Below are 26760 nucleotides of genomic sequence, written 5' to 3'. Positions count from 1 at the left end.
GAAGGCAATTTCTTTAGTTGTATAAAGATCTGTTCTGGGACACAGTTCTGGAACGTGTGTCATCGCATACTTAGGCTTGCATAAGGTATTACCAAATGTCACAAAATAAAGTAGTTAGATGTTTGCAGTAGCCTTAGAACTCTTACATAGTTGTCCAAAAACTGAAGCATTATAGAATAAGATTACATTTCAAAAGTCTGAGACTAAATCATAATTTCTCGAATATCTCCTTGTAAACAACATTTGATGTTGTATTAGATCTCTTTTTGTCTTCGTCTAAAATAAGGATTTTGAGTCCTTTCTTACTGGTAACCCTGGAGATTGCAACATACAACTGTCCATGTGTGAAGACTGGTCTGGGAAGATACAAACCAACACGGGATAAAGATTGCCCCTTACTCTTGTTAATAGTCATTGCAAAGCAGACGGCTAAAGGGAATTGTCTTCTCTCAAACTTGACAGGGAATCTAGTAGTGTCTGAAGGTGTCAAGGTGATGCGAGGAATATAAACTCTAATACCATCATTGCTGCCAGATATAACAGTTACCCCGATAACGCGATCACCTAGATGACTTACCTCCAAGTGGGTGCCATTGCACAATCCATTTGCTTGGTCAATGTTTCTAAGAAGCATGACTATAGCTCCTACTTTTAGTCTTAAGATGTGATTGGGTAAACCCGAACATCTAATAGTGTTAAGGAATTCGATGGAGTAGAGTTCACGAACCCCACTATTAGGGGGCGTTTGGTTAGAGAAAGGGAAAGGGAAAGGAAATAAGAAAGGGTAAGAGGGGGAAAGGTAAGGGATTACCTAAAACTTAAGTAGTTGTTTGTTTACATCAACAAAATGAATTATGGTGGGTTGTGGTTTATTTTGGTGTGCGGGTAGTGGGTTAGGTGAGGTGGTTGTGGAGGTGGTGATGGTGGTGGTGGTGGCAGTAGGTTGGCTGTGGTGGTGGTGATGGTGGTGGTGCCGTCATGGTGGTTGTGGCGGTGGTTGTTTATGTGGGGTGGCTGTGGTGGTGGCGATGGCGTCGTGATGGTAGTGATGGTGGCAGTAGGTTAGTTGTGGTGGTGGTGATAACGGGGTGGTTGTGGTGGTGAAGATGGCGTCATGGTGGTGGCGGTGGCTGTGGTGGTGGTGGTAATGGTGATGGTGGTGGTGGCGTCATGGTGGTTGTGGCGGTGGTGGTTTATGTGGGGTGGCTGTGGTGGTGGTTTTGAAGATGGTGGTGGTGGTGATGGCGTTTTGATGGTGACTTGTGTGGTGGGAGTCACAAGTGTGGTGGTAGGTAAATAAGGTGGTTGAAGGGTAACATGGGTAATGAAATCTGATACCTTGGGGGGTGGGGGTAAGGAATTAGATGGATTGAGGGGTAAGGTAGGGAGTTTCATTCTCTTTGTTTGTGTCAAACAAACACCAACAAAGGAAATCAATAACTTTGTTTCCCTTTCCCTTTCTTACAGACCTCCAACCAAACGCCCCCTTAGTCTCTTCTTTACTTATTTCATCCGAGCTTAGGTAGACTTTTTCATCCTTAGGAATCTGATCCAATACGTACTCATTTACCAACTCCACAACATCATGAGTAGGTGCTAGTACGGCTCTTTCTTTGAAGTATTGAGGGTCACCTAAGTGATCCTTTAATGACGGATACGTGCTCTCTACAATTGCAGCTATTGGATCAGTTCCAGGATGAATGAGGATGTCTTCTGGTAATTCTATGTTAGCCCACTATTAGTCTCTTTTATACTTATTCCATCCGAGATTAGGTAGACTTTTTCATCCTTAGGAATCTAATCACCGCCAAACATAACAACTTTCCCTCCAAATGGTTTCTCGGGGTCTCCTTGTGATGAAAATCGCATGATATCTCCCAAACTTCTATCAAGAACCTCGAAACAATGACGATTAACCATGAGTGCTTCATCCCATATGATTAGCTTTGTCCTCAATAATAGCTCTGCCAACTCCGTTCCTCATTTGTGGCGTCAGTGACCTCGAATTTGACCTGGAATCTGTTGTGAAGAAGGTAATCATTAATCCATTATGCGTTAATAGGATCAATGTGAATTTTAGGTATAAAATGACTAATATACACACACAAATTCAAAAAAATATATTGAAGGTGCCTACCTTGGCACTCTTGATGTAAACCCAGAAATATTGCCATCGCACCCATCTCAGGTACACTTCCATCTACCGTTCTCATTCTTAGAACTCTTAGCCCAGCATAGTTTACAACTATCATAAAACCATCCTACTGTGCAATCAATATTAATTATCTTTGCAAATGTGTAGAAATAGCCGGCCTGCAATAACATATGATGAAGTCCAGCTTATCAATGATCGTAGCGACAAAATCAGCTTATTACTTATCTGATTGTTTTGGTATTAGCTTTATAAGGATGATTATGTACCTTTTCATTTTGTTTAATGTCACTAATAGTTTTGATATTGTCTCTGGACATGTCATCGTCATCATCATCATCATCATCAGGTATTTCAATTATTTGCAAGGAGTTACTTGATGCCGGAGTAGAAAGACTGCAAAATATTATCAATGGGGTAAGAAAACTATTAAATCATTTATATGCATTTTATAGTTTACATACACATTGAATGGACGTTGTTTGTTTGTATTACCTTGGCTCAAACACTCTAACTTCCGGTATGTCAGGATTGACATGAAAAACACTTGCATGAAATGTTGTTTAGACACGCCAATGACCTAGATAATGAATTATTAACCATTATATCTGAATCCTAAGAAAAACATAAATAAATATCAATATATGCACATGATAAGCCTATTGAATAATGGTACCTTCATATTTTTTAGTTTGAACACATTGTATAACAATAATTTTTGACTGATCTGGATTAGGTTGTTTAGATATAAGAGCAGGTAGTTGAACGGTGTGTGCTTCCCATAAAGTGCAAGATAGTTGACTCCCCCCTGCGTGAAACACAATACCAATATTAGTGTTTCACAAAATTAGAAAGATGAATGAGTTAAGAGTTTTGATAATATGATTGTGTTCCACTGACTCAATGTCTTCGAGCTTTATGGCCCGACACTTGTGTCTGTTCGGAGTTTCGTTGATTGGGCAAATTTCATAAAGTTTTCCGACAACATCTGCCATGTGATAAGCGTACAAAGCAATAGTTAGTTAACAAATAAGTGTTAACCAAACATTAAAAAGTGGACAGAATTGTACCTATATAATGAGTTGTCGGAACTCTGCCATCGATAATGTCCTTGAAATTCGCAAAACGATAGCCATGAGTAGGAATAGATGTAACATTTGTAGCATGAACTCTGGATGAGAATTCAAACTTTAAGCGACATGGATTCGAGGTAGCCTTGTCAAGTCCAGTGTTGTTGTCGATGGTTAAGTTACGAATGGTGTATACCTCCCCAACAAATAGTTTAGGACCAAAATGGGAAATAAGTTGTTTCCTAATAGTAGCTTGGATGATTTCACTCTGAGATAAATGGAGAATATAAATAATATTGATTAGAAGTTGCAATTTTTATTTTTTTTAAAAAAGATGGAAATATTCTAAGAATAGTTAAAAATAACATCTTATTATTGATATGGAGTCTTTTTGTGTGGCAGAGGGATACATGACAAATCATGATCGGATGAACTATTGTGGTATATCATGAAAAATAAGCCCGGTAAGTTAATTCATTTATCATGTACTTCACTTCTCCAAGCACTACTCTTTGGAAACATCTTTATATTACGACTTTGGCAGAGTTTATATCAAACAACATACTAACCATGTTACCAAAATTCAGGTTTAAAATTAGTATAACTATACGATAAGACTATTATAACTATACGATAATATACTGAGACTTCTAAATCAATAATCAATAAATATTTCCGACAGCAATACTATAATGCAAAAGAAATATTTGACATACTTGAGCATCAAGGAGTAGAAGTTCAATTGCTTCATTCTTCGTCTTATCTTTGAATTCAGGTCTTGTCCATTTGTGTACCACCCTGACATTCATCTGAGTAAGTCTAACTCCGACACTGAGTTGGATAATGGTGAGGATCGGTGCAACAGCCATGGGAGAAGATGAGATGAATTGATGATAGTTGTGTTGGTTGTGTATTTCCAAGAGTGTGATAATATTGATGGTATAACATCAATGTGGTAAATAAGATTCGATTAAGTCACATAATAGTAGAAAACTGTAAGACCCATTCCAACGTAATGGTGATGTTGGTACAATGGCCATTGTAGAAGATGAGAATTTGATATGGATTTAAATGCCTTCAATGTATGTGTCATGTGTGTATATAAATCTTAGTAGTATAAAAACTCTAGATTTAAAAGTAGTTGTGGCCGTTGATATTTTCGAGCAATTTTGATTGAGCCAAAACTTTGGAAATTGAAGAGCTCTTTCCTATGTATTATGATCATTGGAGTATGAAACAGAGCAATAAATCATTCTTCTATTGGAAATCTCTAAACTTAATGTAACGTCAGAATTAATTGGACCTCTTTTTTTTTTTTTTTTTTTTTTTTTTTTTTTTTTTTGTGTGCTGATGTGGCCATATTGCAAAATCGTGATTGGTTCCAACAAAATTGATTTTGTGAGGTTGAATATGAGGGCTTCATTGCCATAATTCTCAAAGGAGGTTGTGCCACCTCAGCTTTTTATCATTCTTCTTTTATACTCCCTCCTATTCTTCTTTTTCTTCCTCTTTGGTTGGGGCACAAATATTAAGGAGGATAATAAAATATGAATTGTGAGTTGGGTGGGGTTTGATGATAGGAGAGAAGAATGAATAAAATAAGGAATTGTGAGTTGGGTGGGGTTTGGTGATAGGAGAGAGAAATGAATAATTAGGAATTAAATAAAGAATTGTGAGTTGGGTGGGGTTTGGTGATAGGAGAGAGGAATGAATAAAATAAGATTAAAAAGTTTCCAAAAAAGGAAAGGGGAAGAAAACCTGAATAATCCGTTTTAGGAAATAGGGAAGAAAATAGAGAATAGGAGGGAGTATATATAATGATTTGCAAAGGAGAGTTTTTATCAATACAAATTCCGGGTTATATTGAAAGTTTAAAGTGGGCCCATCATTTAAAGCCCAGTATATAAATAAGTATCCAAAAGCGGGAAAAATCGTTAATTAACCAACAATTAAACTACACAAAGAAATTGTCCAACGTCTCTACTTGTCTCCTTAACCTAGTGAAACCCGGAAATCGGTCGATGCGATAAAAGTCGTAGTTGAAGATCGCAATGCATTCCGGGATATATAATCAATCCATGGAAGGGTTTAGGGTTTGAACTATAGATATGTATTGGAACATTCAATGTTTGATCATGCACGCAAAGTGTTCGATGAAATGCCTGAATGAATTTCTGAGAAGGATGTTATATCGTTGAGTGCGCTTTTTGGTTCGGAGGTGAATTTTATGAAGCTAGTGGGGTTTATGAACTAGAAATGTCGGAAGGATGAGGGACCCATCCCGACATAAGGGAAATCGATGGACATGACCTGTAAAATCGAGAGAGTTAGCTAGGAGATACTGATCACGGTTTTCTTCATTGCTTTGGAGTAAAAATTTCGGCGGGATGTTGAAGACCGTCTTACAACTTTCCATTGTATGGCAGGTTCATTGGTTACTCTTGCTTATCTTAATTAACTGACCTGATAATTTTTACTGTGTGGATATGCTCTATATTTAGTTGTTTCACGAGTAAAAAAACATCGTCTTAGAATTTTCATGTCTCTTTTTCCTGATGTTACAAGTTTCGTGCTGTTCATCATCTATTATTCTATATCCATGTACATTTTTGATATCGCATGTTTCTGGTCTGATATAATCGAACCTAATAGACTAACAATCTAACATGTAAAGATCGTTTAACTGGTGATGATTGGCGATAGCTTGTTCAGCGCTTTTTCGATGGTTTTAGGGCAAAATTGATGCGCATATTAGCTTCTCTTTTCCAGTTTGTTGAGTTAGTTAAATAATATGTCTTGTGCAACCACTTTCTATGACTGGGTAATGTTGTTCTTGTTGTTGCATTGGTATGACAAATACACAAGGTTCGTAGATTTGTAGGGTATTGTTAGTAGTCCTTGCAAAAACTTCCCTTTTTTATTTTTCTGTAATATTGGGTGCGATCACTTACTGTAAATGTTTTCTGTTATTCAATGGATTTAGTTGAGATAATCATTTCTCACCACTAACTCGAGACTCCATCTGTTGAGTTAGTACCTACTACAAATCTAAAATGATGTCTCTGTGCTGGCAGTGTTGCACATCCTTGAATCGCTTACTTATTTGCACTGACTAATAGCTGCATGAGCTTCTCTAGGTCTAGAAGACGATGTTTTTCGTCATACTTATACATGATTGGAACTATCCTTGCAAAATTAGTGATAGCTGCTTTGTAATCAGCTGAAAATGGAGAAGGGGACATGAGGGTCTCGTTGAGGCGATTCCATGCCTCTGGAATCATTGCTAGGACATATTGTCGGGCACTTTCAGGTGAGCTTCCTTCATGTTCATTCATGTAGCTATCTATGACTGATCCGTCATGTATCTGATGCTCATCCTGCAATTTGAAGCAATTCATGAGATGCATTATCTGCTAACTTTAACATAGTTAATTCTTTTATCAACTTATCATGTTGCACAAACTATTGCAATAAAACTGAGATAGTTTCTTTACTTTAGCATGTCATCGTGACTTGGAGCAGATATATACCTTAGAGCTCCCTAGATCATCCCAAAGACGAAGAATTGTAGCAGCTAAAGTTGAAATGTTTGGATGGCTGCTCAAGAAATTCGAGTCCTTTAATACTTCACCTAAGAGAAAGAAGATATGTATATGAACGACATAAGATCCGGTAGTGGCTGTTTCATTCTTCATATACTCTTCAGTGGTAGGCATATATCCTGAGGCAAACCAATTCGCCTGCACTAGGCATGCGCTGCAATATTCTGCCCACTGCATGAACATGTACAATATTCACACATTTAATGATGCATTAAAGTACAAACCAGTTTACAATTAATTTTAAGTTTAGATTTTCACGAACTCACCACTTTCGTTAAATAATATTTTGGATCTGATCCATGTTTAGCATAGATTTTATGGCTTATCTCATTTGTTGTGTCAAAGAGTTCCCTGAGACAAATTATCATGTAGTCGGGTAATTCGTCGAAGCTAGCGATCTCCCATCTATTGACAGTTTTTGTGAAAAGAGTAAGCTCCTCAAGTGTTCCATAGATATCAAAGATATCATCTATGATATAAATGAATGATATTGCTTTTGTTAGTTCTATCCTTAGCTCTGCCATGTATGGACCTGGTAGACACGCCACAGACCACATATGCCATTTGACTGGTTCACTTCTTGCAAGCTTCAGCTCCTCGGGTAATTGAAGTTCTTCCCACCATCTAATTAGCATAACAACAAGATTTAAATATATGCAGGGGGAATGGCGGGAATCCCTTAAAGTTTCTTGTAAGATTGTTTTACACAATAAGGGCATGTTATTTATCCCAAATACTCCTTGCAAATTTCTATTTTGTACTTTGTAACTGCACTTGTACGGTTTTTGGGTAAATAACATGCATTTCTGTTCTAATGTTTATGTGAAACCGCTGTACATGAGTACGAGTAACCTTTGAAAAGCAAAAAAAAAAGGTACCTGCAAATTTCGTCTATTTCGTGTTTGATGGTTATTTGATCTTTGGTGATATGTATACGTGCAAGATTGCTGACCTCCTCCATCCATTGGCAGTCACCTCCGCAATCATGAAGCAAGTTCATCGAGAGTTCAAAATTCTGAAGGAAGTCAATGGCCATAAATCTTGGTAGACTTTTGTGATATGGAAGGCTAAGTGTGTTTTGAATGACGGAGGCGTCAGGCGGTTCAAGATTCTCGAAGTTTCTTAGGAGATTTTGACTAAAATCACCGGCGTAATCAAGTATATGGTCCCCTGGAACTTTCAGGTGAGAGGCTTCAAACAAATTCATTAGCCCTTTAATGTCCTTTTCAAATTCTTGTTTGAGCTTTCCATCCCTGTCCATGAATTTGCTGAATGTGTCTGTTTCAGAGAAACGGTTTTGACACCAAAGCTGATTAACAACAATATTCATCATGCATACTTCATTCTAGCATTTTTGTCATGCTGCATACTAGTTATTCGGATTCTGATGTAAGTGTTAGATGCGACATGATGTCAAGTGCGAGACATGGCTGTTTTTTTTGGAATGTGGCACTGTGTCAAGCGTTAAATGCAAGTTTAAATTTCTGGTCTAAGATGTCGAGCAGAAACACCACATCGTGTCTGAACGTCTAAGTGTCAGACACGCAACACGCAATACACGACACTGTACTGAAATGAACCGTCAAAATAACATAGGCAACAAACCTGAAGACACATTGTATCCTTGTTGTCTCAACAAGCGAAAGCAAAGGGCGGTGTCATGAAGATCACGGCCTCCTTCCATTGTAATAAATCTTCCATAGTATTTTCTTAGTGCATCACGAATCTCGTATCGAAAGTAGTATTCAAGACCTAACCGTTGGATAGCATCAACTATCACCAGCTCTTCTGCATTACAACATTCCTTTAATTTCCGTGCCATAATCTGCTTGATTTTCTGCACCCCTTCCTGAAGCTGATAATCCTGCTCAAAAGAACTATAAACTTAATATACATACGAGCGTGTACAACCTATACTAGTTGACTTAGTTGAATTGAACTTAACTGTAATGGAGTTTCCATTAGAGATAGAGTTGTCTTTTAATGCGGCTCGAAGCGGAAATGTTTTGTTGCTAATGTTCTTCAGACTGATATGCTTCCTGTTAATAGGATATATAGTTGCAGTTTTTGGTGTCATTAAACTAGTTTTCCATTTTTGGTTTATCCTAAGTAGCTCTGTTTTTGGAGAGTTTATGAATTTTATGGTGGAGATTATAGCCATGTTTGTTTTGTAGAGATTTAACGGTTTGTTATTTTGTTTGAGACAAGGCTAAGGGATATGCCTATTTATAAGCAATTTTACATACGTCGTAAATTACGGGAGCCGTTGAGAGTTGAAACACTTGAGTAATGTTGTTGGTGTATAAGCACTTTATTTAGACTTAGTTACGGCATTAGACATTGGTACATATCAATATATCATAGACATAGTGTCTAGTACAGTCTCCATGACTTATCTTACTCTCCCTGACTCATATACGAGGCCATATCCTCTAAACAGAAAATTAATCCAAACTAAGAAATTCTTGAAGTTTTCGAGTGAAATTGGATATATTAAAGACATAAGAGTAAAAAAATGTCTAAAATCTATATACTCTATTTCACTAAGAACTTCCTACTTGACTTTTCACGGTTGTCAAGGGGATACTTTGACTTAATTTTTAGTATTTATAAATTATTTTTTTAGTTGAAATTGTAATTTTCTAGAATATTGGGAGTAATTATTTATTTATTTATTTAAATATTTTTAGTATCATGTTATTTTTCTTATAGTTTTCAATGTATTTAACTTTAGTTTTGAAACTTTAACGCTAAAAAGTCAGATAACAATATCTACCGTTGCTTTCAAGTTGTGATTTCGTAAATTTTCCGCCTGATTTTAGGTTTCGTGGGAAAACGGATTTGGTTTAGGATCTATGTTTAGTGATTTGATTTTGTCGTCATCTTTCAAGTCATCATATGAAAGTTTACTATCCTTGCATCTGAGCTAGATCATTGTGTGGACATGTTCTACATCCATCCATATATTGCAATTCCTTTAATTCTTATCCCCTTGCTTATAGTATAATACCTATAGAAATCATGAAAGAAATTTACTGATTCTTTCAAATTTGTGCAAGAAGTTTGAGGCTGTAGCCTGTAAGTCTTGGTAGGGTTCAGCATGAAGTCGGGAATAGTTTAGTGAAAAATTATACTGTCAAACTTTGTAAATTTTATTAGCCAAGGACGAAGATTTCTATGTTCTCTTTGAATCTACATTTTATTGGCCAAACATCGAATTATGGCTGTGACACTGGAAAGAGTCTCGGATGGTGACGGTCTAATATCCAAAATTTTCATACGGTGAATTATGTTACCTTAATTATGAGGCCAAGACATCAAGGGCCCTTCCAAGTTCCATCACATGATAAGCACTGTATAAGTAACAGTTCGTTTAACTGGCTCTTGCGGGGTTGATTTTGGGTCCCTTCGAAAAATTATGTTAGGTTTTGGCAGTGTTATCGTATGTGTTAGACATTATGTGCTTCAAAACAAGTTGGTTAATGGCTCTTTGATTGTTGAATGGAGCCTTTTTCTGATAATGATGCTCTTTCTTTTTCTGTACTCTCAGCACTAATTACCGAGCTCAGCTTTTTTGACTTCGTTTTGTTGAATACAAGTATAGAATTTTTATGTACAAAAATTTCCCTCTTTTGTACTGCTACTATTTAATCGCCTCTATTGTTGTTAGTCGATGAAGTCCTGGCAAATAAGTGGAATAGATAAGGCAAAAGAAGTATTGTCGCAAAATATCAACTTTTAAACGCATCTTATTAATTATTCTAACTGATTTTTAGTTTTTCTGGGAGAAGGATTGATTTTGATGTAAGCTCTCAGATTAGTTTTCTTATATTTGAGTCTTGCGACTTGTCGGGTGATGTCTTTAATACCAACAGGTTATGAGCAGCATTATTTGAATGAAGAACCAGCTGACATTGCTTAGGCGTTTCACATGCTGACATATTGACCGCTACAGTACTGAGAAAATTGTGCCTGAGACTCTGAGAGGCTAGGAAGGTAAGGTATGCTAACATTTTGTTTAGATGTATTGTATACATAGAAAGATAGATAGATCGATAATCATATAGGTTGTGTACTTGTGTACAGCCAACCCCCTTTCCCTGCTATTTGCGCAAGTCCTTGAGCCACTGCAGTAATGTTGTTGTTGCTGCTGCTGTTGTTGTTGTGGTTGTGGTGCTGGTGGTGGAGGTGGTATAACAAAAAACAAAGTTCTTAGACATGATTGGAACTATCCTTGCAAAAACTTCCCCTTTTTCGGTAACATTGGGCAGCAACCACTTAATGTAAATGTTTTCTATTATTGAATGTACTTCGTTGGGATCATCATTTCTCACCACTAACTAGAGGCTTTATCTGTTGAGTTAGTACCTACTACAAATGTAAAATGACGTCTCTGTGCTGGCAGTGGTGTACATTCTTGAATCGCTTACTTATTTGCACTGACTAATGGCTGCATGAGCCTCTCTAGGTCTAGAAGATGATGTTTTTCGTCATACTTATACATGATTGGAACTATCCTTGCAAAATTAGTGATAGCTGCTTTGTAATCAGCAGAAAATGGAGAAGGGGACACGAGGGTCTCATTAAGGCGACTCCATGCATCTGGAATCATCTCTAGAACATATTGTCGGGCACTTTCAAGTGAGCTTCCTTCATGTTCATTCATGTAGCAATCTACGACTGACCCGTCATGTGTCTGATGCTCATCCTGCAGAATTTAAGCAATTCATGAGTTGCATTATCAGCCAAGTTTAACATAATTGTTTTATCAACTTATCATGCTGCCCAAACTTTCTGCTGATTAAGGTTAGTCGATTATTTCATTGTTTTTTTTGTATTAAGAGAATTTTGGCATGAATTCAAGAACTCTTTTTTATACGATATAATGAAGGAAAGTTAGAGGAGGGGGTGAAGGTTAGACTCCTGCAATAAGCAGGATAAAGGGTTGGATACTCGGATTTCTAATTCTATATGAACTTATGTCTCTTGACTCTTGCAATAAACGGACTGTTCCAATAATTTAAAATGCCATTTTGATGATTTCAGCAAATATATACCTTAGAGCTCCCTAGATCATCCCAAAGACGAAGAACTGTAGCAGCTAAAGATGAAATTTCTGGATGGCTGCTGAAGAAATTCGGGCCCTTTAATACTTCACCTAGGAGAAAGAGGATGTGTATATGAGCGACATAGGATCCAGTAGTGACTATTTCATTCTTCATGTACTCTTCAGTGGTAGGCATATATCCCGAAGCAAACCAATTCGCCTGCACTAGGCATGCGCTGCAATATTCTGCCCACTGCATTAACATATACAACATTCGCACCTTAATTTAGTTCATTGAAGTATAAATCACTTCAAAACTAATTTTGAGTTAAGAGTTTCATCAACTCACCACTTTCTTTATACAATATCTGGGATCCGATCCATATTTAGCACAAATTTTATTGCTCATCTCATTTGTAGTGTCAAAGAGTTCCCTGAGACAAATTATCATGTAGTCGGGTAATTCGTCGAAGCTAGCAATCTCCCATCTATTGACAGTTTCTGTGAAAAGAGTAAGCTCCTCAAGTGTTCCATAGATATCAAAGATATCATCTATGATATATATGAATGATATTGCTTTTGTTAGTTCTATCCTTAGCTCAGCCATGTATGGGCCTGGTAAACAAGCCACAGACCACATATGCCATTTGACTGGTTCACTTCTTGCAAGCTTCAGTTCCTCGGGCAATCGAAGTTCTGCCCACCAACTAATTAACATAACAACAGGATTTAATTATATGCAGGGAAAGGGCAGGAATCAATACATATATCTTCATGCGTTTGTAGAGTTGTTTGGTGAATAACATGCGTTTCTATGATAAATGTTTATGTGAAACTGCTTTACATAAGTATGAGTACCTTTGAAAAGCAAAAAAATACCTGCAAATTTCGTTTATTTCTTGTTTGATGATTATTTGATTTCTGGTGATATGTATAAGTGCAAGATTGCTCACCTCCTCCATCCATTGACAGTCACCTCTGCAATCGTGAAACAACTTCATGGAGAGTTCAAAATTCTGAAGGAAGTCTATGGCCATAAATTTTGGTAGGCTTTTGTGATATGGAAGGCTAAGTGTGTTTTGAATGATGGAGGCCTCAAAGGGTTCAAGGTTCTCGAAGTTGCTTAGGAGATTTTGACTAAAATCACCGGCGTAATCAAGTATATGGTCTTCTGGAACTTTCAGGTGAGAGGCTTCAAACAAATTCATTAGCCCTTTAATGTCCTTTTCAAATTCTTGTTTGAGCTTTCCATCCCTGTCCATGAATTTGCTGAATGTGTCTGTTTCAGAGAAACGGTTTGACATCAAAACTAATTAACTTCAATTTCATTATGCAACTAGTATTGAAGATTCTAGGTTCTAGCATTTACGTTAGGCTTCATACTATGGTACTCGGATTCTGATGCAAGTGTTAGACACGACATGGTGTCAAGTTCCAGACATGGCTATTTTTTGGATGTGACATCGTGTCAAGCGTTAAATGCAAGTTTAAATTTCTGGTCTAAGATGTCGTGCTGAAACACCACATCGTGTTTGAACGTCAATGTGTCAGCCATACGACATGCAATACACGACACACTACTAAAGTGAAACGTCAAAGTAACGTAGGTGACAAACCAGAAGACACATTATATCCTTGTTGTCTCAACAAGCGAAAGCAAAGGGCGGTGTCATGAAGATCACAGCCTCCTTCCATTGTAATAAACCTTCCATAGTATTTTCTTAGTGCATCACGGATCTCATCTCGAAAGTAGTATTCAAGACCTAACCGTTGGATAGCATCAATTATTACCAATTCTTCTGCATTACAACATTCCTTTAATTTTCTTGCCATAATCTGCTTGATTTTCTGCACCCCTTCCTGAAGCTGATAATCCTGCTTAAATGAAGAACTATAAACTTAATATACATACAAGCGTGTATAATTTATACTAATTGAAATAGTTGAATTGATCTTAACTGTAATGGAGCTTCCATTACTGACAGAATTGTCCTTTAATGTGACTTGAGGCGGAAAATTTTTGTTGTCAACTTTCGTTAGACTGATATTCTTCCTGTTGATAGGATACATAGTTGCAGTTTTGGGCGCGATTAAACTAGTTTTCCATTTTTGTGTTATCCTAGAAAGCTCCATTTTCATAGGAGAGTTAATGAATTTGATGGTGGAGATTATGGCCATGTTGGTTTAGGAAAGATTTAACGGTTTGTTATTTTGTTTGAGCCAAGACTAAGGAATATGCCTATTTATAAGCAATTTTACATACGTCGTAAACTAGGGGAACCGTTGAGAGTTGAAATTGCTTATAACGGAGGCCGTGTCTTCAAAACAAAAACTTAATCGAAAATAAGAAATTCTTGAAATTTTAGAGTGAAATTGGATATATTTATGACATATAGGTAAAAGATGTCTAAAATCTATATACTCGATTTCACTAAGATCTTCCTACATGATTTTTCACTGTTGTCACTTTATATTTAGCATTTATAAATTATTTTTTCGGTTGAAATTGTAATTTTCTGGAATATTGTTTAATTATAGATTATTCATATTATTTTTCTTGTAGTTTTCAATGTATTTAAGGTTTTTTTTTTCTAAACTTTAACTCCAAAAAGTCAAATAAGAAGATAATAGTTAAATGGAGAGAGTATATGTTTATTTTGCTTGTTCTCTCCTCTATCTTTTGTCATGCACGATTTTCTTTTTCTCGCCGCTAGAAGTATCATATTGGCTAGTATCGGGTAAGAATTTCATACCCATACTTGCTTAGTTGCTTGCCTGTCGAACACGGATATGGCCCCCAAACTAAACTGTCGAATTAGGTAGTTTATAAGCGGGTTTGAGGCGAGTTATTGGTTACACATCTGGACACTGATTAGTCTACTATACACAACTTGTCTTAATTAAGGTGAGGTTTGGTTCTGGAGGTAAAATTGAAAGTGAACATACTAAGTTTTGCATGGTCGCGAAATTTCTCTGTGAAATATTTCTCCATTCTGAATTCGTCGGGTTGATTTCAGAACCCGTCAAACAAATTTAAGAGGCCCGGTTCCAAAAGATCGTCTGAGCGTTGAGGTCCCATGTAGTAGAAAAACTTAATTTTTGTACAAAATAGATGGAACTCGAACATGAACATTTATCTACTCCCTCTGTCCCGGTCATTTGTTGTCCTTTTCCATTTTGGGGTGTCTCAGTCAATTGTTGTCCTTTCTATTTTAGGATTGCATTTAATGAACAATTTGGTCATTCACACTCAATTTCATCCACATGTCATTTAGTAATTGGACCTCTCCTCTTTCCGTGGTCTTTGTGCCCAAACCAAATTGGACCTCTCCTCTTTCCTTGGTCTTTGTGCCCAAACCAAAGGACAACAAATGACCGGGACAGAGGGAGTAGTAAATTAAAGTCTAAAAAGTTTGGGGCCCCGATTCTTGGAACGTTTTGAACTTGCTATTAGATAGCCTGCTGGCTGGAGTCAGATCATTTTTTCATGTAAAACGCTAAAAACATTACTTCTAAATGAGCTGGGGTGAATAGTTTGTCGATTGATGATCATGAACTCATGCAATAAATCACGTGTATAGTACTGTGACAGTAACAATGTAAGTGTGTATGGCCTGTAGCCTGTAGGGCTGAAAACACATTATTGAGTACTATTTTGATAGTGATGTTCTTTCAAATTGTGTAGTTCTTCTGAACACTTTCTAATGTAGCATTCATTATTTGAGGTTGCTGTTGTTATTACTCGATGAGTACTTCGCGAATTGATGGTCGGCAGGCCGATATCTACCGTTGCTTTCAAGTTGTGATTTCATAATTTTTCCACCTGATTTCCCGTTTCGTGGGAAAACGGGTTTGGTTTAGGATTTATGTTTACTGATTTGATTTTATCGTCATCTTTCAAGTCATCATCTGTCGGTGTTCACTATCCTTGCATCTGAGCTAGATCATTGTGTGGTCGTATGCGTATATCTGACTTTTCTAACTTCTCATAAGTGGAACTCTGTGACACCAGAAAGAGTCTGGATGGTGACGGTGTAATACCCAAATTTTACATGATAATCATTCTATAAGTAACAGTTCTAACTGGCTTTTGTCGGGTTAGTTGCTTTTGGGTCCCTTCGGAAAATTATGTTAAGGTTTTGGCATTGTTTTCGTATGTGTTAGACATTATACATGTAGAAATGAGTGGGTTATCTTTTCTGGTGAAAAGGATTTGAGTGAGTTCTTGTATCGTTGTATGTAGATTTGTACTCGTAAGTCATTACCTATTAAATTAAAATTTTGGGTGAAACGGGTCACAACTCACTTATAAATCAGACATAATAACTTGTGATTTATGACGATTCTTGAACTTTGTTGAAGCGACAATTCGTTATGGTATGGAGTTACACAAGCAAACTGGTGTGTGTAAGGTATTTGGTGAGACATTTGTAGATATCATAGTGTTCCCAACTTTAATAATGTTCTGTTTTTTTTTTTTTTGAGTTATATGATTTGAAGGATGGCTAAATGATGCATCAAATTGGTCTCTCTTAAGACGTCCATCTATTTGACCCATTTCATGTTTAAGACGGATATGCTCGTCTTAAACAAGATTTTGGGATCATACTAATTATAAACTGTAACATTATTATCTGCTAAATGCACTGAGTTTCTGACATAGTCACATTGTCTTCACTTATGGTAAATGTTTTCTGTTATGAAATGTATTTTGTTTGGATCTTCATTTCTCATCACTAACTAGTAACTAGAGACTCTATCTAGTGAGTTAATACCTACTACAAATATAAAATGATGTCTCTGTGCTGGCAGTGGTGTACATCCTTGAATCACTTGCTCACTAACGGCTGCATGAGCTTCTCTAGGTCTAGAAGACGATGTTTTTCGTCATACTTATACATGATTGGAACTATCCTTGCAAAATTAGTGATAGCTGCTTTGTAATCAGCAGAAAATGGAGAAGGGGACACGAGGGTCTCGTTGAGCCGACTCCATGCATCTGGAATCATCGCTAGAACATATTGTCGGGCACTTTCAGGTGAGCTTCCTTCATGTTCATTCATGTAGCAATCTATGACTGACCCGTCGTGTGTCTGATGCTCATCCTGCAGAATTGAAGCAATTCATGAGATGCACTATCTGCTAAGCTTAAGGTTTCAACTTATCATGCTGCCCAAACTTTCTGCTGATTAAGGTTTGTCTATTATTTCATTGTTTTTTTTTTATTAAGAGAGTTTTGGCATGAATTCAAGAGCTCTTTTTTATACGATATAATGAAGGAAAGTTAGAGGAGGGGGTGAAGGTTAGACTCCTGCAATAAGCAGGATAAAGGGTTGGATACTCGGATTTCTAATTGTATAAGAACTTGTAATAAACGGATTGTTCCAATAATTTAAAATGCCATTTGGATGACTTGAGCAAATATATACCTTAGAGCTCCCTAGATCATCCCAAAGACGAAGAATCGTAGCAGCTAAAGATGAAAGGTCTGGATGGCTGCTCAAGAAATTCGGGTCTTTTATTACTTCACCTAGGAGAAAAAAGATGTGTACATGAGCAATATAAGATCCGGTTGTCGCTATTTCATTCTTCATGTACACTTCAGTGGTAGGCATATATCCTGAAGCAATCCAATTTGACTGCACTAGGCATGCATTGCAAAATTCTGCCCACTGCAAGAACATATACAGTATCAACATCTTAAAGTAATGCAGTAAAGTACGAACCACTTTGCGATTAATTCTGAGTTAAAGATTTTCATGAACTCACCACTTTTTTTAAATGATATTTTGGATTTGTTCCATGTTTAGCATAGATTATATTGCTTATCTCATTTGTAATGTCATAGAGTTCCCTGAGACAGATTATCATGTAGTCGGGTAATTTGTCGAAGCTGGCAATATCCCATCTATTGACAGTTTCTGTGAAAAGTGTAAGCTCCTCATGTGTCCCGTATATATCAAAGATGTCGTCTATGATATATATGAATGATATTGCTTTTGTTAGTGCTAGCCTTAGCTCGGCCATGTTTGGACCTGGTAGACAAGCCACAGACCACATATGCCATTTGACTGGTTCACTTCTTGCAAGCTTCAGTTCCTCGGGTAATCGAAGTTCTTCCCACCATCTAATTAGCATAACAACAGGATTTAAATATGTGCAGGGGAATCCCTTCAAGTATCTTGTAAGATGGTCTTACACTAAGATATAACAAGGGCATGTTATTTATCCCAAATATTCCTTATAAAGATCTGTTTAGTACTTTGTAACTGCTTTTGTAGGGTTTTTGGGTAAATAACATGCATTTCTATACTAATGTTTATGTGAAACCGCTTTACATAAGTAAGAGTACCTTTGAAAAGGAAAAAAGGAAAAAAAAAAAAAAAAGGTACCTGCAAATTTCGTCTATTTCTTGTTTAATGGTTATTTGATCTCTGGTGATATGTATTCGTGCTAGATTGCTCACCTCCTCCATCCATTGACAGTCGCCTCTGTAATCGTGAAACAACTTCATCGAGAGTTCAAAATTCTGAAGGAAATCCATGGCCATAAATCTTGGTAGGCTTTTGTGATATGGAAGGCTAAGTGTGTTTTGAATGATGGAGGCCTCAAAGGGTTCAAGGTTGTCGAAGTTACTTAGGAGATTTTGACTAAAATCTCCGGCGTAATCAAGTATATGGTCCCCTGGAAGTTTCAGGTGAGAGGCTTCAAACAAATTAATTAGCCCTTTAATGTCCTTTTCAAATTCTTGTTTGAACTGCCCATCCTTGTCCATGAACTTGCTGAAGGTGTCTGTTTCAGATACCAAAGCTGATTAACAACAATTTCATTATGCAACTAGTATTGAATATACTAGGTTCTAGCATTTTTCTGTTATGCTGCATATTATGTTACTCGGATTATGATGGAAAGTGTCAGATGCGACATGGTGTCAACTGTCAAGTTCCAGACATGGCTTTTTTATGGAATGTTACGTTGTGTCAAGCGTCAAATACAAGTTTTAAGTTTCTGGTCTAAGATGACGCTCAGAAACACCATGTCGTGTCTGAACAACTAAATGTCAGACACGCAACAAGGAATACACGACACACTACTAATGTAGTAATGTGAAGCATCAAAATAACAAAAAACCTGAAGAAACATTGTAGCCTTGTTGTCTCAACAAGCGAAAGCAAAGGGAGGTGTCATGAAGACCGCGGCCTCCTTCCATTGTAATAAATCTTCCATAGTATTTCCTTAGTGCATCACGGATCTCATATCGAAAGTAGTATTCAAGACCTAACCGTTGGATAGCATCAATTATTACCAACTCTTGTACATGACAACATTCCTTTAATTTTCTTGCCATAATTTGCTTGATTTTCTGCACCTGTTCCTCAAGCTGGTAATTCTGCTGATATGAACAACTATAAACTTTAAATAAATGCTCCGTAGTTACATACGATGGTATACGACATTACGACTTCTTATACTAATTGAAATAGTTGAATATACCTCAACTGTAATGAAGCTTCCATTACTGACAGAGTTGTCCTGTAATGCAACTCGAGGCGGAAATTTTTTGTTGTTGAAGCTCTTCAGACTGATGTTCTTCCTGTTAATAGGATATATAGTTGCAGTTTTCAGTAGCTGTGTTATCCTGAAAAGCTCTGTTTTCATAGGAAAGTATGTGAATTTGATTGTGGAGATTATAGCCATGTTGGTTTAGTAAAGGTTAACTTGTTTGTTATTTTGTTTAGGACAAGGCAAGTAATATGCCTATTTATAGAATGTTTTGCTAAAATGGGCGATTTTGACTAATTATTTAACGAAATGGGTCGACTTTGAAATTAATTACCCAAAATGGGTCCACGTCATACCCGAACCTAGGTTTGTATTTAAGTCGCCATCTCGGTTGGCGATCATACCCAAATTGCAACCAAACCTAAATTTTGCTGTTATGATAATTGAGCATAAAATCGCCATGGGGGCTGGCGACTTGGCCTAAAGTCGTCATGCACCTTGGCGACTTGAATGGGCAGTGTTTGGGCCAATTTTGACGAAATAGCTTAGTATGTCTCAGATTCAAGTAGCCATGGGGGCTGGCTACTTGGCCTAAATTTTTTTTTTTCCTGATTTGGGGCTATGAAACTGGAAAGGGGAGGGGAGTCGCGGAAATATGTCTTCGAAGTAAGTCGCCAAGCGCCGTGGCGATTTGACCCTTGACCATAGCTTCGTAAATTCCAAGCCTACGTGGACCCATTTTCGACAATTATTTTGGGAATCGACCTATTCCGTTAAATAATTAGTGAAAATCGCCCATTTTAGAAACGGATTCCTATTTATAAGCGACTGTACTTACCCCGCCATTTGGCAATTTGCAGGAGCTCTTGAGACACTTGGATAATGTTGTCGTATATTCATAGGTATAATATCTTACTCTCCATGACTTGTATACTGAGGCCGCATTTTCATAAACATAAAGCTAAAAATTGTCTAAAATCACTGTATGTGTTCCTTATACCGGCTCTCTCCTCTTTAGGACTTTCCTTTTGTCTCCGCTAAAAGAAGTTACTCCGTATCATATTGGTAAGTATCGTGTAAGAATTTCATACCCATACTTGTTTGCTGTGTCAAACATGGATACGACCTCAGAACTGAAGAGTTGAATTAGGTACTCTCTTTGTCTCCGTCAGTTGTTTTTACGTTTATCCTTCTTTATGAGGCGTATTTTAATCAAAGGTAAACAATTGATGGGGACAGGACCGAGAGAGTATTTTGTTTTGTCATACATTTCACGAGTTGAGATCATTTGCCTCTCCGGGACAAAGGATTTGCATTGATATTTCCCCATTATGGTTTAATGTTTGCGTGAATCTGGATTGTTTGTTCCATTTTCGTATCCCATCTTTTGTCTCACTACCTTTTATCTTCTGACACCTAATCTTCTTATTATATTTTCACAACTACTTTTAATTGCCAATGCTGACGTGTTAAATGGAGAACTAATGAGACACAAGATGCAACGCGGAAATGAACAGAAAATCTGAACTCGGTTTGAGTTGGAGAAAAATGTTTGTTGATTGATGAACTCATGCAATGAATCACGTGTAGAATAGTACTGTGAAACAGTGAAAGTAACTATGCATGGCCTATAGGGCTTAGAACACATTATTGTGTCTATTTTGATAGTGATGCTCTTCCGTTTTGTGCACTTATAAACACACATGTTCTAAGGTAGCAAGCAATATAGATAAATAAACGTGTTCTAATGTAATACGAAGTACTCCGTAGCATTCATTATATGAAATTGATGGACAGGGCGGACGATATCTACCATTGCGTGGGAGTTGTGATTTCGTATTTTCTCTACCGAGTTTACACTTTTCAGTGGAAGACGAATTTGGCCTTAGGAATTATGTCTGGTGATTTGATTTTTGAAATCTGTGCAAGAAGTTCGAGGCTATAAGTATTGGTATGGTTCTGGTTCAGCATGAAGTTCGAGGCTATAAGACGAATTTGCTGGCCTAGGAATTTTCGTGTTCTTTTTGTATCTACATTTTATCTCCGAAACATCAAACTACGGTTATATGCCTGTATCTGACTTTTCTGACTTATCATAGGTGGAATTCTTAACGGGAAATTCCGGATGATGACGTGACGACTTAATATCCAATGAATTATGTGGCGAAGACATGAAGGGTCCTTCCAACAACACATGAAAATCATTCTGTATAAACAGTTCCTCTAAACTATGTGGTACTTAAATAAGCAAATGACCCTACAAGGCTAAGGCTACATCATACACGAAGGAATGAGGTGGTTGTATCTTTTCTAGTGAAAAAGGATTTGAGTGAGTTGCATTACTTGTATAATTGTATGAATATTTGTACTCGTAAAGCCGATTTTCGAACTTTGTTGAAGCGATAATTGGTTGTGTTATATAAAGTGTAAGATATTTGGTGACTCAGTGTGTGTGAGAAAAAAGAACTAAATCGGATGTGTTATCTCATATTTTATTTGTTTTTGAGTATGTGTTTTTTTTGTTTTGAGTTTATTACCTCAAATTTTATTTATTTTTGAGTATATGTGTTTTTTTTCTGCTAAGCTTATTAAAGTTAACTAATTTTGTAACCCGTGCAATGCACAAGTCTATTTAAATATTGTCAAACAAGTTTTGTAGTATAATTACTATTCTTTTTTTGGTACATAGTATAATTACTATTCTAAATTGCTTGATTTCTATTATTAGGTTTTTCCTAACCAATATTTATGTCGATTATAATCTCTACTAAGCTATTAGTTTCATTATGTGACATTAAGATGAGATTCATTGGAACCATTTTAGTGAATTGTTAGATTGAGATGTATTTTGGTGTATTGACACATATGTTCCTAATACTCCCTACATATCGAATCAATGGTAACACTTCTCTATACGGTCGTACCACACCAATGGTAATATTTCTTATTTGGTCCACAACATCACCAAGTTATCCTTCTACCCTTTTGATATTTACATAAAATATTATTGGGTTATTTTATAACAATAATCCATCCTATTGATGGTCTGCAATAATCATTTCATCTTATCAATAATCTCAATTAAATCCAACTTAAACGTCATACCTTCTAATAACGAACCAGTTGATATTTTGTGATTGTTTGGATTATTTGTGATTTTGTGGAAAGTAATTAATATGAAGCAGATATAATAATACCATGGTGGATATACAAATTAAATTAGACATTTTTATTTATATTGATTCTATAATTCTACAACTAGTCTCACTTGTGACGGACAATATCCGTTACAAGTGAGTGCCGGTCACCTCCCTCTCACATAAATGCAAGTTGTCTTAAACGAATTATCAGACCATTTTAAATTTGTTATCTTCGAAAACGTAAAGAATAGACTTATGTTATTTTCAAACCTAGTTGATGCCTGTAAAATTTCGTAGCAATTGGCCTTGTAGATTTTCCAGAATAAATTCGTTATAAACATGTCGACTAAGAATCCGCGAATGCACTATTAGTCTAAAGTTTATTTCGTAAACCTAATTTATAAATTGAAATTGAGTTGGGTCTTTTTCATACAATAACTTTGAAGAGTCTAGATGATTCCAGGAAAAGGAATTTCTCAAAAATCATATGTTAAACTTGCTTTATAAATCAATACTTTTTATGCGACGAAATTCGTCAGTATTTATAAATCCTTAAAGAAAACCCTGATAAGTCTGAAATTTGAGAAATAACTATTTCACAAGAACTGTAGATATGAGATTTAAGGTTCGAACCCCATTGTTCTTGCGTCGTTTGGATTTTTATTAAATTAAGTATGAATTTTATAGAGACTGAATTGTGCTCTAAAACGGTAGAATTAGATATTTAGCTTCAAAGTTGTCAAAAAGGATTAGGACGTGATGGGCATAGGATAAGTGCATGATTAGTTGGATGTTTATGTACTAATTTTACATAATTATGTTTCGTAGGTTATGGATTTTTAAAGGATCAAATTTGATTGCTTTGCTTTGCTTGGATTGCTATTTGGGAGTATTTGTTGAAAAGGTAGGATAACGATTCTACTAGACTTATTATTTGTGTATCTTGTCATTTAATTGGATGTTGTGGATTGAATTATTTGGATTATTAGATTATTGCATATATTGCCTAATGTGATTACAAGATGTTTTATTGGTTACTTCTGAGACAGTGTGGCAGGTAGCCATTGTTGTTGCTACTGTTGGTTTGATAATGGGTTGGATATCAGGTTTAGCCTGGCTGACATTATGGTAAGAGCCTTCGGGTGATGTGATATAAACTTACTGGTTGAGGTACATATCATGGTAAGAGCCTTCTATAGATACCCAGTATCTGCTGAGACTCCAACAAACACCCGATGATTATCGGACTATAACATGCTTTGGAATCGCGGCGTTTGATCGACAGTTTGTGTACAACTTTACGTCGGAAAACTTAAAACGATTTCGAAAATAAAACATTTCAAAATATTTCAAAAAGTGTTTAATGCACGACGACGGGGTCGCAATGACACTAACTAGAGTCAAAACCGACACCGGACCAAAAACCGACTCAAAAATTCAAATCCCGACTCCAACAACGAGTCAAACCGAGTCAACCACAAAAAACAAACCATTTCAAACTTTCTATGCTAAGATTTCCCGGATTTATGAATGGTCAAGTACCAAACATATGACTACAAATCCTAGGATAGAACAAATCATGATTGCTCTTGTGTGAAAGCGACAAGACAACTCGAAGAACCGCGACGTGGCTCGCGCCTCTTTGAGCAGCCCGGGTGGCCAGGTCGCTCAAAACTCACACAACCACTCATTTTCCTATAAATACCCCTCAAATGCCCCCATTTGAGAACTGACGCGAGTGTCCGCCCCCTCTTTTCTCCCTTAAAATTCTCGACTCGACTTCTTAAGTCACAATCTGACGCGTATTTACGACCTACCAATCGTAAATACAAGCCTTACACATTGTTTGGTACCGTCATCGTGCATTAAATCACTTGACCGACCACTTCGACCACTACACCGTCACTAATCTTAAAACACTCTTTTTATTTACCAAAACGGTTTTAAACCGAGTTTTTTCCGACCAAACGAGTTGTTACACTTACGTCGGTCACTCGCCATAACCAAACATGTAAGTATGAGGGTGTAAAAATTCTTCTTTTATCATGTCTTCATTTGTTTCATGACTATAACATGCTAAAACATGCATAACATGAACCAAAACATGGAATAAACGAGCCAAAACTGATTTTCGGCCTGAGACAGAAGCCCCTTGGTTCGCCGGTTTGCCCGCGCCTCAATGGGGTGTCCAGGTCAGAAATCAACCGTGTTTGTTCTCGTCATTTACCTTTAATTCATTTTCATATTTACAACCGGTTTTTATTATTTCAAATATTTCTAAACCTTTTTTTATTTCATTTGTTTTAACCATAAAACATTTTTCACCCTTGGTTCCTCATACCATGACGGTTAAATCCGTGTTTCGGTGATAATATTTGGTTAATAACATTTAAAAGGTATTTTAAAACCTTTTATTTTATTTTTGGGAGGTATTTTAAAGCCTTTCATCATTTCTTTACATCTTCAAAACAAGCATATTAGTCACCAACACAAAGTCATCCTTGGTTCTACATACCATGCCGGATTTTAACCCGGGTACGATGACGAATATCGACTAATTACATTCAAATGAACTTAAAACAATTAGTTCATAATTATTTTCAAAACTATTCATGTCAAGTTTGTCAAAGTCGAACCCGACACCGAATATTATCAAAATAATGATGATCATTCGTTCCTCAAATCAACAAATAGGGTCAAATACCCACTTTTCAATACGTTTTATAAACGTTTTTCAAAAGGTCAGAATACGGCATATCACTGTAGGTTGACCCGCACCTAAAACAGGCCTTTCAATTCTCATTTTCAAAACCTGGGGAGACCCTCTTTGCATCGCCAACAGGCTCGCGCCTCATATGGCTGCCTGGTGTAGGGTCTGTTCCCCTTCCAGCATTAGTCCAGGACGACTCCGACTCCGGTTAGCCCGGATATAGGATGGATCAGATGACTATTTGCTCATTCAAAATCATATTTGCAAAATGCTTTACTAAGACAAATGGATCACGTTATGCACCATAAACCTAATACGGTAAATGGATGTTTAATTTCCGTCTTGCTTGCAAATCAACCATAAATCCAACTCGACATATTATACTTGATACTTGGATTAAATCAACCGACTTAGAAAGCTCTCACATGTTAGGTTTAAATTATTGGATGCGCATTCATGCATTTAAACCGTTTTATCAACTTTTGCATTCAACCAACCAAGATCGATCAGTAGAGGTCGCTACCGCGGGCGGGATTGGGTGTCTGATTAAAGGGTTTCCCAATACGTACCTTCACCTCTTACTCAGAAACTTTGGATAGTGGACGACCTTATCCAGGGCGTACGAGAGTCATTCTAGAGATAGGATGCTAAAGAGGGACGATTTCCTTATCTTTAGTACCTATGTCAAACGCTGCTTTGTGCTTCGATTTGACCGAGGTATAAAGTGGATTTCGAATGGGTTCCAAGCATCCCACAAATGCTTGGTGGCGACTCCGAACATCTCTAATCGTTTCGACCCTTACCGAGACGAAACCGACCGATCTAAACGATCCGGTCGAAAGCATTTTTACGCCGCCGAGCGTGGCTTTCAAAAAGACCGTTGCGCGTCCACAGATCGAACCGGACCTGCAGGTGGGCCATGTCCACACCTTCGGGTGATGTATTATAAACTTACTGGCAGACACCGTTTAATACCTTTGTGGTGGTGCAAGGTCCCAGGCTGATTCTGTAGACCTGTCTCTGGTGTGTCTACTCAACTGGGGGTTGAGGGCTGAATTGTGACTCAACGGGAGGTTGAGGGCTGAATTATGAGAATAGTTGATTTGGCATTTGTGTTTGAATCTTTATACTATTTATATTATCTATCTTGAGATTGTTATCCTACTCAACCTCGTGGTTGACAGTGTATTCGTGAACACTGTTTAAGTATTTTTTACCAAGATGATTGATTAGGGTTAATGCGGTCTTATCGTTGGTTGATAAGTAAATAGGAAAATAAGTACGTAATGTAAATTGACACGTGAGATTTGGTGACGCGAAAAACCCAATGTGGGAACAACCGCGGGAGGGACGGTACCCTGCCAAATATTGCACTATTTGAATAGGAGGATGATTACAATTGTGGCACAAAGCTAATCCCGTTGGCCCTTGGCGTCAGGCCTGCAAGATCTTGGACGAATGTATATTTGAGTATAATAATATGTTAATGTCGTGGTGCTGATTTGTTCTTGAATGTGGATCTGCGAATGAATGTCC

The 26760-nt window shown here is 37.0% G+C and overlaps 4 protein-coding genes and 1 long non-coding RNA gene across 6 annotated transcripts; 1 reads left to right on the top strand and 4 right to left on the bottom strand.

Moving 5' to 3' along the window:
- Positions 1-208: 208 nt before the first annotated feature.
- Positions 209-634, bottom strand: LOC141597517 (ATP-dependent DNA helicase RRM3-like). The gene has a single exon (XM_074417983.1). It carries the CDS (start codon positions 632-634, stop codon positions 209-211), a length of 426 nt encoding a protein of 141 aa, XP_074274084.1.
- Positions 635-5655: 5021 nt separating this feature from the next.
- On the bottom strand, positions 5656-9077 carry LOC141597516 ((3S,6E)-nerolidol synthase 1-like). The gene is made up of 6 exons (XM_074417982.1): positions 8770-9077; positions 8430-8688; positions 7761-8102; positions 7091-7641; positions 6753-6995; positions 5656-6599 (listed from the first exon to the last, which is right to left on the bottom strand). Exons 1-6 carry the CDS (start codon positions 8983-8985, stop codon positions 6318-6320), a joined length of 1893 nt encoding a protein of 630 aa, XP_074274083.1. The 5' UTR covers positions 8986-9077; the 3' UTR covers positions 5656-6317.
- A 1759-nt stretch (positions 9078-10836) lies between these two features.
- Positions 10837-14238, bottom strand: LOC141597514 ((3S,6E)-nerolidol synthase 1-like). The gene is made up of 6 exons (XM_074417981.1): positions 13831-14238; positions 13488-13746; positions 12751-13150; positions 12221-12578; positions 11882-12124; positions 10837-11532 (listed from the first exon to the last, which is right to left on the bottom strand). The coding sequence occupies exons 1-6, from the start codon at positions 14047-14049 to the stop codon at positions 11251-11253; spliced, it is 1761 nt and encodes a 586-aa protein (XP_074274082.1). The 5' UTR covers positions 14050-14238; the 3' UTR covers positions 10837-11250.
- Positions 14239-16393: 2155 nt separating this feature from the next.
- Positions 16394-20214, bottom strand: LOC141595999 ((3S,6E)-nerolidol synthase 1-like). 2 transcript variants are annotated; one of them, XM_074415988.1, is made up of 6 exons: positions 19366-20214; positions 19003-19264; positions 18264-18663; positions 17641-17998; positions 17301-17543; positions 16394-16976 (listed from the first exon to the last, which is right to left on the bottom strand). In XM_074415988.1, exons 1-6 carry the CDS (start codon positions 19567-19569, stop codon positions 16701-16703), a joined length of 1743 nt encoding a protein of 580 aa, XP_074272089.1. In that variant the 5' UTR covers positions 19570-20214; the 3' UTR covers positions 16394-16700. The 2 variants fall into 2 exon arrangements, with proteins under 2 accessions (XP_074272089.1, XP_074272091.1); XM_074415990.1 differs by having other exon boundaries at positions 19003-19261.
- LOC141596000 (uncharacterized) lies at positions 17879-21877 on the top strand. The gene is made up of 5 exons (XR_012522364.1): positions 17879-17975; positions 18329-18568; positions 20235-20276; positions 20393-20439; positions 21172-21877. It is a non-coding gene; the product is annotated as an uncharacterized LOC141596000 (long non-coding RNA).
- Positions 21878-26760: the final 4883 nt, after the last annotated feature.

The sequence above is a fragment of the Silene latifolia genome, chromosome 8 (assembly GCF_048544455.1).
Source record: "Silene latifolia isolate original U9 population chromosome 8, ASM4854445v1, whole genome shotgun sequence".
NCBI classification, from domain to species: domain Eukaryota; kingdom Viridiplantae; phylum Streptophyta; class Magnoliopsida; order Caryophyllales; family Caryophyllaceae; genus Silene; species Silene latifolia.
This window is presented reverse-complemented; position numbering and strand designations above follow the sequence as displayed.